A 15458-nucleotide genomic window follows, 5' to 3' on the forward strand; every position below is an offset into this window, starting at 1 on the left:
GTAGGAGGTTATAGCTGTCGGAAGTCTCTTCCTCTGTGCCCTCTTGAGTGGTGCTCTGGCAGCACCTGTGTGCTCTAGTGTTCACTGGACAGGCCTCCCCCGCCTTGATGTTTTACATTCTCCTGATCCTCCTGTCTTGGACCTCCACCTCTGAGCTGTAGAAGTACTGCTGCTTCTCCCCATCTCTCCACCCTACCAATGGTTATAGCTTCCTGCTGCTGCTAATCTCTGGGTTGTCTTTTTTTGGCTGCCCAATTTTTCATCAGCTGTGTAACTCCCTCCTTCCTTCCACTTTAAATACTCAGACTCATTTGTTTCCCTGCTTGGCTTTTGAGTAATAAAATGACCATTATAAGAAGCTTGGCACTTTTGGAGAAACTGGTTGTTGATGGGCAAGGCTGTGTGTGTGTGAAAAGCAGTGATAAAAATGTGTTGATTCTAGTCCCATGCACTGCTGGTATGTCTAGTACCACCAGTGGAGTACACTGCCTGTCCCCAGTTTTCCTCAAAATGTATGGAAATGTTACTTCATGTTGCCTGAAATTCTGCCACTGAGAGATTTTGTTGGGTGTAGTTAATAAGTGCCCTCTTTAAAAAGAATCGAAGATTAGGGCTTTCTCAACCCACCACCCCTCAGTGTGCATTCGTGTCCTCATACTGCTTGTCTGTCAGTGTGGGGAAGAGGGCTCTGGAGTATGGCACACTGTTTTGGTAGGTCCTGTTTCTTAAAGGATGAGTGTTGTTGGTCCTGTGGCTCTGTGTTCATTGGAAAATGTTCACAGATAAACATTTGGGATATTTCTCAGAGAAAAAGCAGGCTGTAGTTTATGAATTTAATTTAATTTAATTTATTTATTTATTTATTTTTATTTTTTTGAGACAGGGTCTCACTCTGTTACCCAGGCTAGAGTGCAGTGGCATGATCTTGACTCACTGCAACCTCTGCCCCCTGGGCTCAAGCCATCATCCCACCTCAGCCTCCCAATTAACTGGGACTACAGGTGCACGCCACCACACCCTGCCAATTTTTGTATTTTTTTATAGAGATGGGGTTTTGCCATGTTTCCCAGGCTGATCTCAAACTGCTGAGCTCAAGCAATCCACTCGCCTCAGCCTCCCAAAGTGCTAGGATTGTAAGCATCAGCCAGCACGCATGGCCAAGTTTATTACTTTAAAAAAATGTATGAATGTATAGAAACAAACTGAAAATGTTAATAGTGGTGATCTCATTTCAAGAAAATTTTTTCCTTGATACTTTGTTTTCAAAGTTTTTTACAGTTAAAAGTCATCCGATATTAATTTCACAATTGAGGGGGATAGCAAGTATTAGGGTAATATGTAGCTCAGAGGTTGGTGAGTAGGAGGGTGAACAAAAATGCTGAAAGAGGTGAAACATCAGAAAGAAAAGTGTTGTGTTTTTTTTGTTTGTTTAACTAAAGTGTTGCTTAAAGCCAGAACCGTTCACTAAAAAGGGAATTTTTTTCTTCTTTTCTTCTCTAGACTTAGAACTCAGGCTAATAATATTTAGACTTGTTCATCTATGTTGTTAATTAAATAAGCTTTATGGACTAACTTGGGAACCCGACTTGTTTTATAGTGAATTTTTACATAGTAAAATCATTTAAAATTTCAAAGAGTTAATTTAGAAGCTGACTTTTTTGGGGAGTAGATGGGTGGGGAGCATTAACAATGTTTCTCACTCCCTACCCCTCCACTCCCCAAAAAAGTCAGCTTCTCTTGTTCGCTTCTCTGTACCCAGTGGGTAGCATAGGGTCTGGCACACATGGGTACTCAATAAATATTTGTGGAATAAGTAAGTGAATAAATGAATGAATGAACATCTCCCGCAACAGAAGCCCCCAACCCCTGCTTCACAGACATATACACACACATGCTTGCTTTATCCAGTACTTGGTCACCTTAAGCTGGCTTCAAAATTAGAAAAGTAAGAGCATGCACAGCCCCCTCTCAACCCCCATCATGAGCACTTCACTCCCAGAAACACAATTATCCAGCCTCAGAGGAGAAGTCAGAATCCTGGCCTGATGCAGAACTGAACTGAGACTTAGCAATTGTTTTGTCCAGGGTGGAAGCTAACTTTTATAACTAGTCAGGATACAACTATACTTATATTTTACTACTCTTTCTTTCATTCTCCAAGAATTTTAAATACCTGACTTCCTCTCTGGGTATACTTGTGCTAAAATACATTACATTTCTTTTTTAAAAAACTTATCCAACACCTATTTGATGATGGTCTTCTGTGGGCCAGGCACTGATGGATCTTGGGTATATAGTGCTCACCAGAAGAGGCATGCTTCCCATCTCAAAGAGCTTACAGTTAGTGAAATGAAAACAGGGATTTCTGCCACTCACAGACATGAACAGTTGACAAGGAGAACGGGTTGTTTGCGGATTAAATATTAGAGCTGCTCTACTGAGCAAAGCCCTCTTTCCCCAGTGATTTATTTCCTCAACTGCAAAAAAATTAAACTGTCTCATATAGATGGGTGGGCAGAGTTTTTGTAACTGTTCTTTTCCTTACAGGTAAACTTTAATGAGCCCTTGTCCATGCTTCAGCGCCTTACTGAAGATCTGGAATACCATGAGCTGTTAGACCGAGCTGCAAAATGTGAGAATTCTCTAGAACAGCTCTGTTATGTTGCAGCTTTCACCGTGTCCTCCTACTCCACTACTGTCTTCCGCACCAGTAAGCCATTCAACCCACTGCTTGGAGAGACCTTTGAGCTGGACCGATTAGAGGAGAATGGGTACCGATCACTCTGTGAGCAGGTAAAGGAGCCTCAGGACCATAACGCATTTCCTTTCTGAAGAAAGAGATAATTTTTTGGTTAATCCCCTGGGTCTTAATGTTTGCAGAAATTCTAGTCCCTGTCATCCCAGCTTTTATTCTTTTTCTTCAGAACTTCAGCATTGGAGACACTGGAGGTTCTGGGATTCACCTACTGTTGTGGGTGTAAAAACATCAAGTGTGAATTTTGGGTGTTTCTCACCAATTTATAGGCAGTATCTTTTTCTTCTCCTTTCTGCCTTCTTAATTTGAACCTGATTTCTTCAAGGTGAGTCATCATCCCCCTGCTGCTGCGCACCATGCTGAGTCCAAAAATGGCTGGACATTGCGTCAGGAAATCAAAATCACCAGCAAGTTTCGAGGCAAATACCTCTCCATTATGCCCCTCGGTAAGGTTCCCATCTTTGTCAGAATTAATGCTCCTGGAATGAAAGGTTTTCTGGCACGATGGAGGAGGTCACTGGCTCAAGAGTCAGGAGACAGGAGGTCTGATTCAGGCACTGACCCTCACTGACTGGCTTTGGGCAGATTTTAACTTTTCAGCTATCAAATGAGTGTGGAGGCTAGAAACTCTTTAAGGACCCATCTAGTCCTAAATTCTTTATCCTCTTAGCTATATTTAATGCATCTCTAAGCACTATTTAGAACACAAATTCTAGCATGCATGTTTTAAAAAAATTCTGTCTCTTAACTGGTGGTGTTTTTCTCCTTTCTCTAGCAATCAGGTTCTCTCTGTAAATCAGAACTCATGATTGCAAGGTTAGGTTTCTCAGCTAATCCCTCCGCTTTCTCCTCTCCTTCCTCCCTTTTCTCTTCCTCTACCTGATGGGTTAGGTATCAATTATGTAATGGCTGAATTCTAGGTCAGTGAAACTTCATTTTAAAAAGATCTTACTTGGGGCTGGGCACGGTGATTCACACCTGTAATCCTAGTACCTTGGGAGGCCAAGGCAGGCAGATTGTCTGAGCTCTGGACCAGCCTGGGCAACATGGTGAAACCCCCTCTTTACTAAGAATACAAAAAAATTAGCTGTGGTGGTACACACCTGTTGTCTCAGCTACTCGGAGGCTGAGGCACAAGAATTGCTTAAACCCGGGAGACAGAGGTTGCAGTGAGCTGAGATTGTGCTATTGCACTCCAGTCTGGGCTACAGAGTGAAACTCTATCTCAAAAACAAAGAAAGAAAGAAAAAAAACCCCAAAAAACAAAAACTCTTATTGGATTACAAGTTAATTTTGTGTCAGAATCAGTCCTGGGAATGGAATCCTAATATACAATGTTAGAGATCCTATACCTTAGAAGAAGTCCAATTATTCAAAAAGTGTAGTAGAGCTTCTCAATGCTTTCTTGAACTAGAGCAACCATGTTTGGCCAAGTGTGTACTGAAGAGTAAAAGCTGCTCTACAGAAAGAGATCAAAGCATAAAGCAATTAGAGAAACCAAGTAGCTCCCAAGAGACAGAGCTGACCACAACTCCCTGAGCTGCTGGTGGCTTTCCATTTCCAGGTTCTAGTCTTTCACGAAGCATAGCTACAGTTCTTAAATACTGCAATATAGACTGCTTCTTTAATGAATTCACCTTTGCTCAGAAACACAAATGCAGCAAATATAGTGCAAACTAGAAATTAGCCAGAAAAAAATTCACAAATGTTTTGTAACATATGTAAAGGGAGAAATTGCAGTGTTACCTCTAATTTCATGGTTAATATACAGAAGGTCCCTAAATGAAAAGGGGACTAAGTGATACATCAGTCTTAATCTTTACCAAGGAGCTTTAAAAAGCTTCTCCATGCTTAATTGTCTTTGCAGCTAACAGTTTCAGAAGTATTAGCTTAAGAGTAGTAAATGCCTGGGATGTTACCATCTTACTTGCAGAATTAGGGTGTCAGTGGCCATATTGCAATGTGATGTTTTGCCATAGAGAAGAGTTTCAGAGGCCCCTTGAGGATCTCTAAAGGGATGAATTATATTTCATTCCATGGATGGTTAGGTACAGTCAGCCATCCATACCTGGGTATTCTGCATTCATGGACACTGAGAGTACTGAGGGCCAGGTGTGGTGGCTCATGCCTGTAATCCCAGCAGTTTGGGAGGCCGGGGCAGGCAGATCACCTGAGGTTAGGAGTTCAAGGCCAGTCTGGCCAACATGGTGAAACCCCGTCTCTACTAAAAATACAAAAATTAGCCAGGTGTGGTGGCGGGCGCCTGTAATCCCAGCTACTCGGGAGGCTGAGGCAGGAGAATTGCTTGAACCCAGGAGGCAGAGGTTGCAGTAAGCTGAGATCGCGCCATTTCACTCTAGCCTGGGTGACAAGAGCAGAACTCCCTCTCAGAAAAAAAAAAAGCCTGTAATCCCAGCACTTTGGGAGGCCAAGACGGGCGGATCACGAGGTCAGGAGATCGAGACCATCCTGGCTAACACGGTGAAACCCCATCTCTACTAAAAAATACAAAAAACTAGCCGGGCGAGGTGGCGGGCCCCTGTAGTCCCAGCTACAAGGAAGGCTGAGGCAGGAGAATGGCGTAAACCCGGGAGGCGGAGCTTGCAGTGAGCTGAGATCTGGCCTCTGCACTCCAGCCTGGGTGACAGAGCGAGACTCCGTCTCAAAAAAAAAAAAAAAAAAGAAAAGAAAAAAGAAAAAATACTGGTGGGAAAGAAATAATAAAAAATAATGATACAAAAAAAGACCAAAAAAAACCTATTTCTATAGCATTTATATTGTATTATGTATTATAAGTAATGTAAGTATAGGAGGGAGAGGATATGTGCAGGTTACATGCAGATACTCTGCACCATTTTATATGAGTGACTTGACCAAATTGTGGTATCTGCAGGGTGTTCTATAACCAATCCCTCACAAATACCAAGGGAAGAGTATTCATCTAAAAGATAACAATAAACTTAACTAATGAAATATGGTACATTTTCTCTATAATTTGACTAATCTAGGTTTCTTTGAGGAATGAATATATGAACATGGTATAGATGGTGGATCTAATTTTTCTAAGTTTTAGTAATTTGTTAAGGATCTAATTTTTTAACGTTAAAACATTTATCTTAGGGAAACTTCATTTTAAAAATAAATTAATTAAATAGGAAAACAATTAATTAAAAAGAAAACAATTTGATAGTATTTGCATTCCTATGGTTATTTAAGATTTGGATCGCCAGGATCCTGTTAAGTTCCTCCACATATTGGCTGCTTAACTGAGTACCTGCCATGGGGCAGGCATGGTTCTCAGTGTTTGGGAAGTGTAAGTGAACAAAACAAAAATCCTGGTCTTCATGGGGAGATTGAAGAAAGAATTGACTTTGTGATAGGAAGCTGAATATAGAAATCTAAAGAATGGAATTTCTAGATATCTGCCCTGGGGATGGCTGTATTTAACACTTTTAGGCTCAGTGGCTTGGAAGGCGAATCATGCAGTGAAATTTTTACATTTGTCATGGCACTCAATTCTCAGAGAGAAAATTATTGTTAAGCCAGTAGATATAACCAAAGAAAAATTTATGGACAGGGTTGCGAGTGAGTGAACAGATAGATGACTGGCAGTTGAATGCACTGCTCCAGTGTGTTCAGCAAGAAGTAATGCATCTCGGGAAAAGTAGTCCAAACTTTTATGTTGATAATTGAAGTAGCATTTGTTGAGTGTTCGTTATGGGTCAGCCATTGATATTAGTGCTTTTCATGTATTAACTCATTCAGGCCCAACAATAATTCCATGAGATAGACACCTTTATTGCCATTTTTTAAACAAAGAAAACTAGGCATAGATAGGTTAGGTTGTCAGGGTCAGCTTAATCAGCTAGTATGGGATCTGAGTTGAGGCAATCTGGCTTCAGGGACCACTGTCTTTATCACTAGGCTGTACTGAAAGGGAGAGACTGCAAGCCATCAGTTACAGTTACAATGCAGAAAGGACACTGAAGACATCAGCCCAGTATTCTCACGAAGGTCTGACAAGATAAGACAGTTTTAAGGTTATTTGGTAGCAGGACAACTTTGTACAAAATTATGGTTCTATTAACTCCACTGTGAAAAAGTCATAGCCAGGACTGAAGAAAATCTAATACAGACCAATGAAAGTACCTAAAGATACTTGGAGGCAGTGGCAATGAGTTTGAGTCTCCCTATAAAACAGGCTAAAAAGATTAGAACGCTTGACATTTGGAAAGAAGAATGCTTCTAGAAAATATAACTGAAGTTTCCAAATAAGGCTATTGTAAGGGGCAAATATGAATTTCTTTTTTTTTTTTTTTGAGATTGAGTCTTGCTGTGTCACCTAGGCTAGAGTGCAGTGGCGCAATCTCAGCTCACTGCAAGCTCCACCTCCTGGGTTCAAGCGATTCTCCTGCCTCAGCCTCCTGAGTAGCTGGGATTACAGGTGCCTGCCACCATGCCCGGCTAATTTTTGTATTTTTGGTAGAGACGGGGTTTCACCATGTTGGCCAAGCTGGTCTCAAACTCCTGACCTCATGATCCACCCACCTTGGCCTCCCAAAGTGCTGGGATTACAGGCGTGAGCTACCATGCCCAGTGCAAATAAGAATTTCTTCATCAAGTTCTAGGATATAGAAATTAGCTGATATGCTTGAAGTTTAAAAAGGTGCATTTATTTTTATTTATGGGTTTTTTTTTTTTTTTTTTTTTTGGAGACAAAGGCTCGCTGTGTCGCCCAGGCTGGAGTGCAGTGGTGCAATCTCTGCTTATTGCAACCTCCGCCTCCCAGGCTCAAGCGATTCTCCTGCCTAAGCCTCCCAAGTAGCTGGGATTACAGCTGTCCACCACCACACCCAGCTAATTTTTGTATTTTCAGTAGAAACTGGGTTCCACCATGTTGGCCAGGCTGGTGTCGAACTTCTGATCTCAAGTGATCCACCTGCCTTGGCCCCCCAAAATGCTGGAATTACTGGCGTGAGGCACCACTATGCCTGACCAAAAAGATAGATTTAATTAAGACTCTTGACCCAGATGCAGTCAGTGCTCACGCCTGTAATCCCAACACTTTGGGAGGCCAAGGCAGGAGGATCACTTGGGCCCAAGAGTCTGATACCAGCCTGGGCAACACAGGGAGACCCCCATCTCTACAAAAAAAAAAAAAAGGAATGATTGCTTTGACAGTCTTTTCCTTTCAGCATTTTGCTTATATCCCACTGCCTTCTGACCTCTATGACTTGTTTTTCTTGTCCTTTTTCCAGTTTTTTTATTTCGTATTTTTTATTTTTATTATTTTATTTTTTTTCAGACAGAGTCTCGCTCTGTCTCCCAGGCTGGAGTGCAGTGGTATGATCTGAGTTCACTGCAACCTTCCGCTCCCAGGTTCAACTGATTCTCCTGCCTCAGCCTTGTGAGTAGCTGGGACTACAGGCGTGCACCACCACAACTGGCTAACTTGTATTTTTAGTAGAGACGGGGTTTCACCATGTTGGTCTGGCTGGTCTTGAACTACTCACCTCAAGTGATCCACCTGCTTCGGCCTCCCAGAGTGCTGGATTACAGGCATGAGCCACTGTGCCCGGTCTCCAATTTTTTAATTGTAAAATACATGTAACATAAAATTTAGCACCTTACCCATTCTTAAGTGTATTGGTCAGTGGTATTAAATACATAATGTTGTGCAACCATCACCACCCTCCATCTCCAAAACTCTTAGTCTTATAAAATGGGAACTCTATATACATTAAAAAATAATTTTTTTTTTTTCCGAGACGGAGTCTCGCTCTGTCGCCCAGGCTGGAGTGCAGTGGCGCCATCTCGGCTCACTGCAAGCTCTGCCTCCCGGGTTCACGCCTTTCTCCTGCCTCAGCCTCCTGAGTAGCTGGGACTACAGATACCCGCCACCACGCCCGGCTTATTTTTTGTATTTTTAGTAGAGACGGGGTTTCACCGTGGTCTTGATCTCCTGACCTCGTGATCCACCCACCTCCGCCTCCCAAAGTACTGGGATTACAGGTTTGAGCTACCGCACTGGGCTTTTTTGTTTGTTTGTTTGTTTTTTGTTTCTTTTGAGACTGAGTCTCACTCTCTCACCCAGGCTGAAGTGCAGTGGCATGATCTCAGCTCACTGCAACCTCCACCTCCCAGGTGCAAGCAATTCTTGTGCCTTAGCCTCCCGAGTAGCTGGGATCACAGGTACCCGCCACCATACCAGGCTAATTTTTGTGTTGTTTTAGTAGAGATGGCCAGGCCATGTTGGCCTGGCTGTTCTTGAACTCCTGACCTCAAGTGATCCATCCGCCTTGACCTCCCAAAGTGCTGGGATTACAGGTGTGAGCCACCACACCCGGCCAAAAAATAATTTTCTATTCTCCCTCCTCAAACCCTGGCACCAACTATTCTACTTTCTGTCTCTATTTTAACTACTTTAAGTACCTCCTATAAGTGGAATCATATAGTTTTTGTCACTTTGTGACTGGCTTGTTTCACCTAACGTAATGTCATCAAGGTTCATCCATGTGGTAGCAAATGTCAGAATTTCCTTTCATTTGAAGGCTGAATAATATTTATCCCATTGTATGTATGTACCACATTTTGCTTATCCATTCATCTATTGATGGACTCTTGGGTTGCTTCCATGTTTTAGCTATTGTGAGTAACACTGCTGTGAACGTGAATATACAAATACCCTTTCATCTCTTTGCCTAAAGTCTTAAGAAAAAAAATGTTTCAAAAACGACAAATATCTCTTTAAGACTCTGCTTTCAGTTCTTTGTAGTATATGGCCAGAAATGGAATTGCTGGATCACATGGCAATTACATTCTTAATTTTTTGAGCAAACTACCATACTGCCTTCAACAGTGGTTATACATTCCTACCAACAGTGCACAAAGGTTCCCGTTACTCCATATCCTTACCAACACTTTTAAAAAATGTATTGTAGCTATCCTAATGGATATGAGTTAGTATCTCATTGTGGTTTGACGTGCATTTCTCTAATAACTAGTGTTGTTGAGCACTTTTTTATGTACTTATTTATCATTTGTATATCTTTGGAGAAATATCTGTTCAAGTCCTTTGCCTTTTTTTTTTTTTGACATGGAGTCTCACACTGTCATGCAAGTCTAGAGTGCAGTGGTGCAATCTTGGCTCACTGCAACCTCCACTTCTTGGGTTCAGGTGATTCTCCTGCCTAAGCCTCCAGAATAGCTGGGATTACAGGCCCCCTGCAACACGCCCAGCTAATTTTTTGTATTTTTAGTAGAGACGTGGTTTCACCATGTTGGTCAGGCTGGTCTTGAACTCCTGACCTCAAGTGACCCGCCAGCCTCACCCTCCCAAAGTGCAGGGATTACAGGCGTGAGCCGCCGTACCCAGCCTCCTTTGCTCATTGTTGACTTGAGTTCTTTAGTTTTTTTTAATTGTTGAATTTTAGGAGTTCTCTGTATAGGTATTAATCCCTTATCAGATATATGATTTGCAAATATTTTCTCCCATTCTAGAGGCTGCGTTTTTACTCTGTTGCTATTGTCATTTATTGCATAAAATTTTTTAATGTTCAGGAGGACTGTTTTGTCTTTTTGTTGTTGTTGTTGCCTCTGGTTTTGGTGTCATATCCAAGAAATTATTGCCAAACCCAATATTGTGAAGCTTTTGCCCTATGTTTTCTTCTAAGAGGTTTATAGTTTTAGGTCTTACATTTCGGTCTTTCATCTATTTTGAGTTAATTTTTGTACATGGTATTAGATAAAGGTCCAACTTCATTATTTTGCATGAGTCCGTTTGTTCAAAAGATTGTCCTGTCTCCATTGAGTAGTCTTGGCATTCTTGCCAAAAATCATTTGACCATATATGAAGGGTTGGTGTCTGGGCTCTTTGTTCTATTCCACTGGCCTATATGTCTGTCTTTATGCTAGTACCACACTTTTTAGATTACTCTAACTTTGTATTAAGTATCAAAATCAGGAAGTTTGAGTCCTCCAGCTTTGTTCTTTATCAAGATTATTTTGGCTATTTGTGGTCCCTTAAGATTCCATATGAATTTTAGGATAGGTTTTTCTATTTCTGCAGAAAACATCTTGGGATTTGGATAGAGATTTCATTGAATCCGTAGATTGCTTTGAGGGGCCTTGACAACCTTAACAATGTTGAGTCTTCCAATCTATGAATATAGGATGTGTTTACATTTATTTATCTTAACTTTAATTTATTTCAGCAACGTTTTACAGTTTTTACCTCCTTGATTAAGTTAATTCCTAAGTGTTCTTTTTGATACTATTATAAGTGGAATTGTTCTTAATATCCTTTCCAGATTATTCATTGTTGGTGTATAATAGAAATGCACCTAATTTTTGTGTGTTGACTTTATACCCTGTTACTTCGTTGAATTCATTTATTAATTCTATCAGGATTTCTTTTTTTGGTGTAATTCTTAGCATGTTCATATATAAGATCATATCATCTGCAAACACAGATAACTTTATCTCTTTCTTTCCATCTTGGATGCCTTTTATTTATTTTTCTTGCCTAGTTGCCCTGGCTAGAACTTCTAGTACTATGTTGAATAGAAGCAGTGAAAGTGGGCATCCTTGCCATGTTCTTGATCTTAGAAGAAAATCTTTAAGTGTTTCACCATTGAGTATATTTGCTGTGGGGTTTTCATATGTGGCTTTTATTATGTTGAGGTATTTTCCTTGTATTTCTAGCTCGTTGAGTGTTTTCATCCTGAAAGGGTGTTGAATTCTGTCAAATGCTTTTTCTGCATCAATTGAGATGATCATGTGTTTTTTTACCCTTCATTCTGTTCATGTGGTGTATTACATTTACCAGTTTTTATGTGTTCAACCATCCTTGCATTCCAAGAATAAATCCCACCTGGTCATGGTGTGTAATCCTTTTAATATGCTGCTGAATTCAATTTCCTAGTTTTTTTTTTGAGGATTTTTACATCACTGTTCATAAGGGATATGATATTGGTCTGTAGCTTTGGGTTTTTATAGTGTCTTTGTCTGGCTTTAGTGTCGGGGAATGCTGGCCTCATAGAATGAGATGGTAGAGGAGGAGGTATTGGTTAAGAGATTTAGGCTGGGTGCAGTGGATCGTGCCTGTAATCCTAGTATTTTGAGAGGCTGAGGTGGGAGGGTCGCCTGAGCCCAGGAGCTGAAGACCAGTTTAGGCAACATAGTGGGACCCTGTCTCTACAAAAAATAAAAAAATTTAGCTGGGCGTTGTGGCATACGCCTGTAGTCCCAGCTACTTGGGAGGCTGAGGAGGGAGGATTGCTTGAGCCCAGGAAGTCAAGGTTGCAGTGAACTATGATCACACCATTGCATTCCAGTCTGGGTGACAAAGCGAGATCCTGTCTCAAAAAAAAAACAAAAAAAAAACAAAAAAAAAACCATCGTGTGTGGTGGCTCACGCCTGTAATCCCAGCTCTTTGGGAGACCGAGGTGGGCGGATCACGAGGTCAGTAGTTTGAGACCAGTCTGGCCAATATGGTGAAACCCTATCTCTACTAAAAATACAAAAATTAGCTGGGCATGGTGGTGGGTGCCTGTAGCCCCAGCCACTCGGGAGGCTGAGGCAGGATTGTTTGAACCTGGGAGGCAGAGGTTGCAGTGAGCCGAGATCTGGGAAAAAAAAAGAAAAAGAAAAAGAAACCCAGAGATTTAGAATATGTTTAGGTGGAGCAAATATTTCGAAGGTGTTTGTGAAGATTAAATGAAATAATGCATGAGGAGGCAATAGCACGGCACCTAGTACACAGCAAGTGTTCTCAGAGTTGCTGTTATTATCATTAATGTCATCGCCTTCATTGTTGTTATCCTTGTCTGCCAACTACTAAGGCTACTTTAATTTTTTGTGTAAGAAACATGTCTAAACCACAACTGGTGAGTTATTTTTATTAGTGGTTACAGAGAGAACTTAGGGTTATACTTTTACTGGAATCGACTTTTTTATTTTTATTTTATTTTATTTTATGGAGTCTCACTCTGTCACCCAGGCTGGAGTGCAGTGGCGTGGTCTTGGCTCACTGCAAGCTCCGCCTCCTGGGTTCATGCCATTCTCCTGCCTCAGCCTCCCATATTTTTATTTTTTATTTTTGAGACAATGACTGCTCTGTCATCCAGGCTGGAGTGCAGTGATGTGATCTTGGCTCACTGCAACCTTTGCCTCCTGGGTTCAAGTGATTCTCCCACCTTAGCCTCCCGAGTAGCTGGGATTACAGGCACACACCACCACACCCAGCTAATTTTTTGTATTTTTAGTAGAGGTAGGGTTTCACCATATTGACCAGGCTGGTCTTGAACACCTGACCTCAAGTGATCTGCCCGCTTTGGCCTTCCAAAGTGCTGGGATTATAGAGGTGAGCCATCCCACCTGGCCTGGAATTGACTATTATTAACTATCTATCTTTTTAAATTTTTGATTATTTTGAATCCTCAATTATCTCTCCTGTGAAACCACTGATTTTGGTATTCATTGGAGATTGACTCACAGGAACAGGAGTCAGCTATATGTTTCAAGCATTTTATTAGGCCAATAAATAGACATTTACTGCACAGTAGGACGGGTTATTCCGAGTTTACAGATGATAAAACCAAGGCCCTTGAAACATTCATAGTGCAATACTGTAATGCAATTCTGACACTAACCACCCAGAGTTCCTGCAGATTCCCTAAGTTAAGGGCATAGTACCTAACAAGATTGCCCTTGCTTCAGATGCCAGCAACAAGTTGGAGGCCCTAGGCCACCTGCACTTCAGATAACTGGCTGTAAGTTCAGGAGTTCCCACAACTACCTCAGGTTTGATAATTCATTAGAATGACACAGAACTCAGGAAAGTGCTCTAGTTATCATTACCGTTTTATTATTCAGGGTACAAATCAGGGCCAGCCAAACGAAGGGACCCATAGGGTGAGGTCTGGGAGGGTCCTGAACACAGAACTTTGTGCCCTGTCACCATGGAATCAGGGCACATCACCCTCTTGGCACATTGATATATTCATCAACCAGGAAACTCCACTGAGCTTTGGTGTCCAGAGATTTTAGTAGGGCTTCATTATTTAGGTTTGATTGCAGGATTGAATTCAATATCCAGATCCTCTTTCATCACCAGAGGTCAGGAAGTTAACCCAGTATCAGGTGACTCAAAACCCTCTCTCTAATCACATGGTAGATCCTGGCTTGTTCTCATCCTAAGTTATTAGCATTAGCTCTCTGGGGCCCACCATGAGTCACCTCATTAGGATAAATTGTCAAGGTCCACCATAAATAACAGAGATACTCCTGTCACTTGGGAAAGAATAAGGGTTTTATTCTTCATTGTATAACAGAGGGTCATACATCTAATGAGGACTAGGGCCAGGATTTAATCCAGTTCTGTCTGATTTCAAAGCCCCAGCTCTATCCACTATTCTATTTTTACAATTAAGGGGCCTTAGATAAGTGGTTTGTTTAGGGTCACACAGCTAGTAACTAACAGTAGAGCCCGGTCCCAGTACAGACTACCAATGTGTGCTCCTTCCATAATGCAGTTACTTCCACGATGCATGTTGGGGCACATTTGACTTGTTTCTGTGAATTTTGCAGTTGTGTTATAGAACACAGCGCCCTGGCTAAGGTATATCAGTTGCCAGGGTTTGTCATCATTTAGTTATGTTTTATTCATAGATTGTTAAAAGTCAAGTGAGAAAAATTCAGTCAATACTTCCAGCATTTAAGAAAGTATAAGTCATTTTTATTGTTTTATTTCTAAAAGTAATAAATATCAATAGAAAGAAATTAATCCTTTACTGTTTTGAGGCTGCGTGATGCTATTTTTCTGACATTTGGCTTAATTTGGATACCTCTTTCTGCTTCCAGGTACCATTCATTGTATTTTCCATGCAACTGGGCACCACTACACTTGGAAGAAAGTTACCACAACTGTACACAACATTATTGTGGGCAAGTTGTGGATAGATCAGGTGAGGAAAGGTACCTAAAGTGCGTGTGAAGTTTAAAAGAATACCTCTTTAGATATATTTCTGCAGTATTTAGGACATGTGAAGTGGTCCCAGAATGTTGCTACTGATTCATCAGTTTCTCCTAAGGAATTTCTCTCAGGCAGTAACCCTACCTCTACCTCCCCAAGTTTCTGTACCACAAATTATTGTTTATAAATGACCAAATTATAACATTCATCAATGACTATTCTGCTAGGACAGTGTTGGGTGCTACGACAGGTAGAAAAAACAAACGTGGCCCCAACTCTTAATCCTTTCATTATTCATCAAATATTTATTGCCAGGCGGTATGCTAGGTCCTGGGGATACAAAGTCTGATGAGATGTCCCTCAAGAAGTTATTATATCATTGGAGATATATGACCAATGTGTAGGTTGGAAAGTGTGCAGCAACATACACTAATATAAAAGATGCCCTACGATAGTATCTGATTAATTGTCAGTTTGCTCTTAAGACAATGGTTGCAGTAAATTTAGAAAAGAGGGAATACTGTCTTCTGAGCAGTCAGGAAAGGCCTCACAGTAGATGTGGGAATTAAGCTGAATCTTAAAGTGTGGTTTGGGATTCAGAAGATAGAAAGAAAGGGAAAATGGGCCGGGCATGTTGGCTCATGCCTGTAATCCCAACATCTTGGGAGGCCAAACTGGGAGGATCACTTAAGCACAGGAGTTTGAGACTAGCCTGGGCAACATAGTGA

At 41.2% G+C, this 15458-nt stretch overlaps 1 protein-coding gene across 2 annotated transcripts in view; it reads left to right on the plus strand.

Moving 5' to 3' along the window:
• Nucleotides 1-15458, plus strand: part of OSBP (oxysterol binding protein) — a 42678-nt gene that overhangs the window by 20839 nt on the left and 6381 nt on the right. For both annotated transcript variants that reach the window (XM_077960446.1, NM_001266176.1), the window contains 3 exon segments: nt 2548-2793; nt 3081-3201; nt 14619-14722. In XM_077960446.1, coding sequence (XP_077816572.1) covers nt 2548-2793; nt 3081-3201; nt 14619-14722 — 471 coding nt within the window.

This window comes from Macaca mulatta, chromosome 14, assembly GCF_049350105.2.
Source record: "Macaca mulatta isolate MMU2019108-1 chromosome 14, T2T-MMU8v2.0, whole genome shotgun sequence".
In the NCBI taxonomy this organism is placed as follows: Eukaryota; Metazoa; Chordata; class Mammalia; order Primates; family Cercopithecidae; genus Macaca; species Macaca mulatta.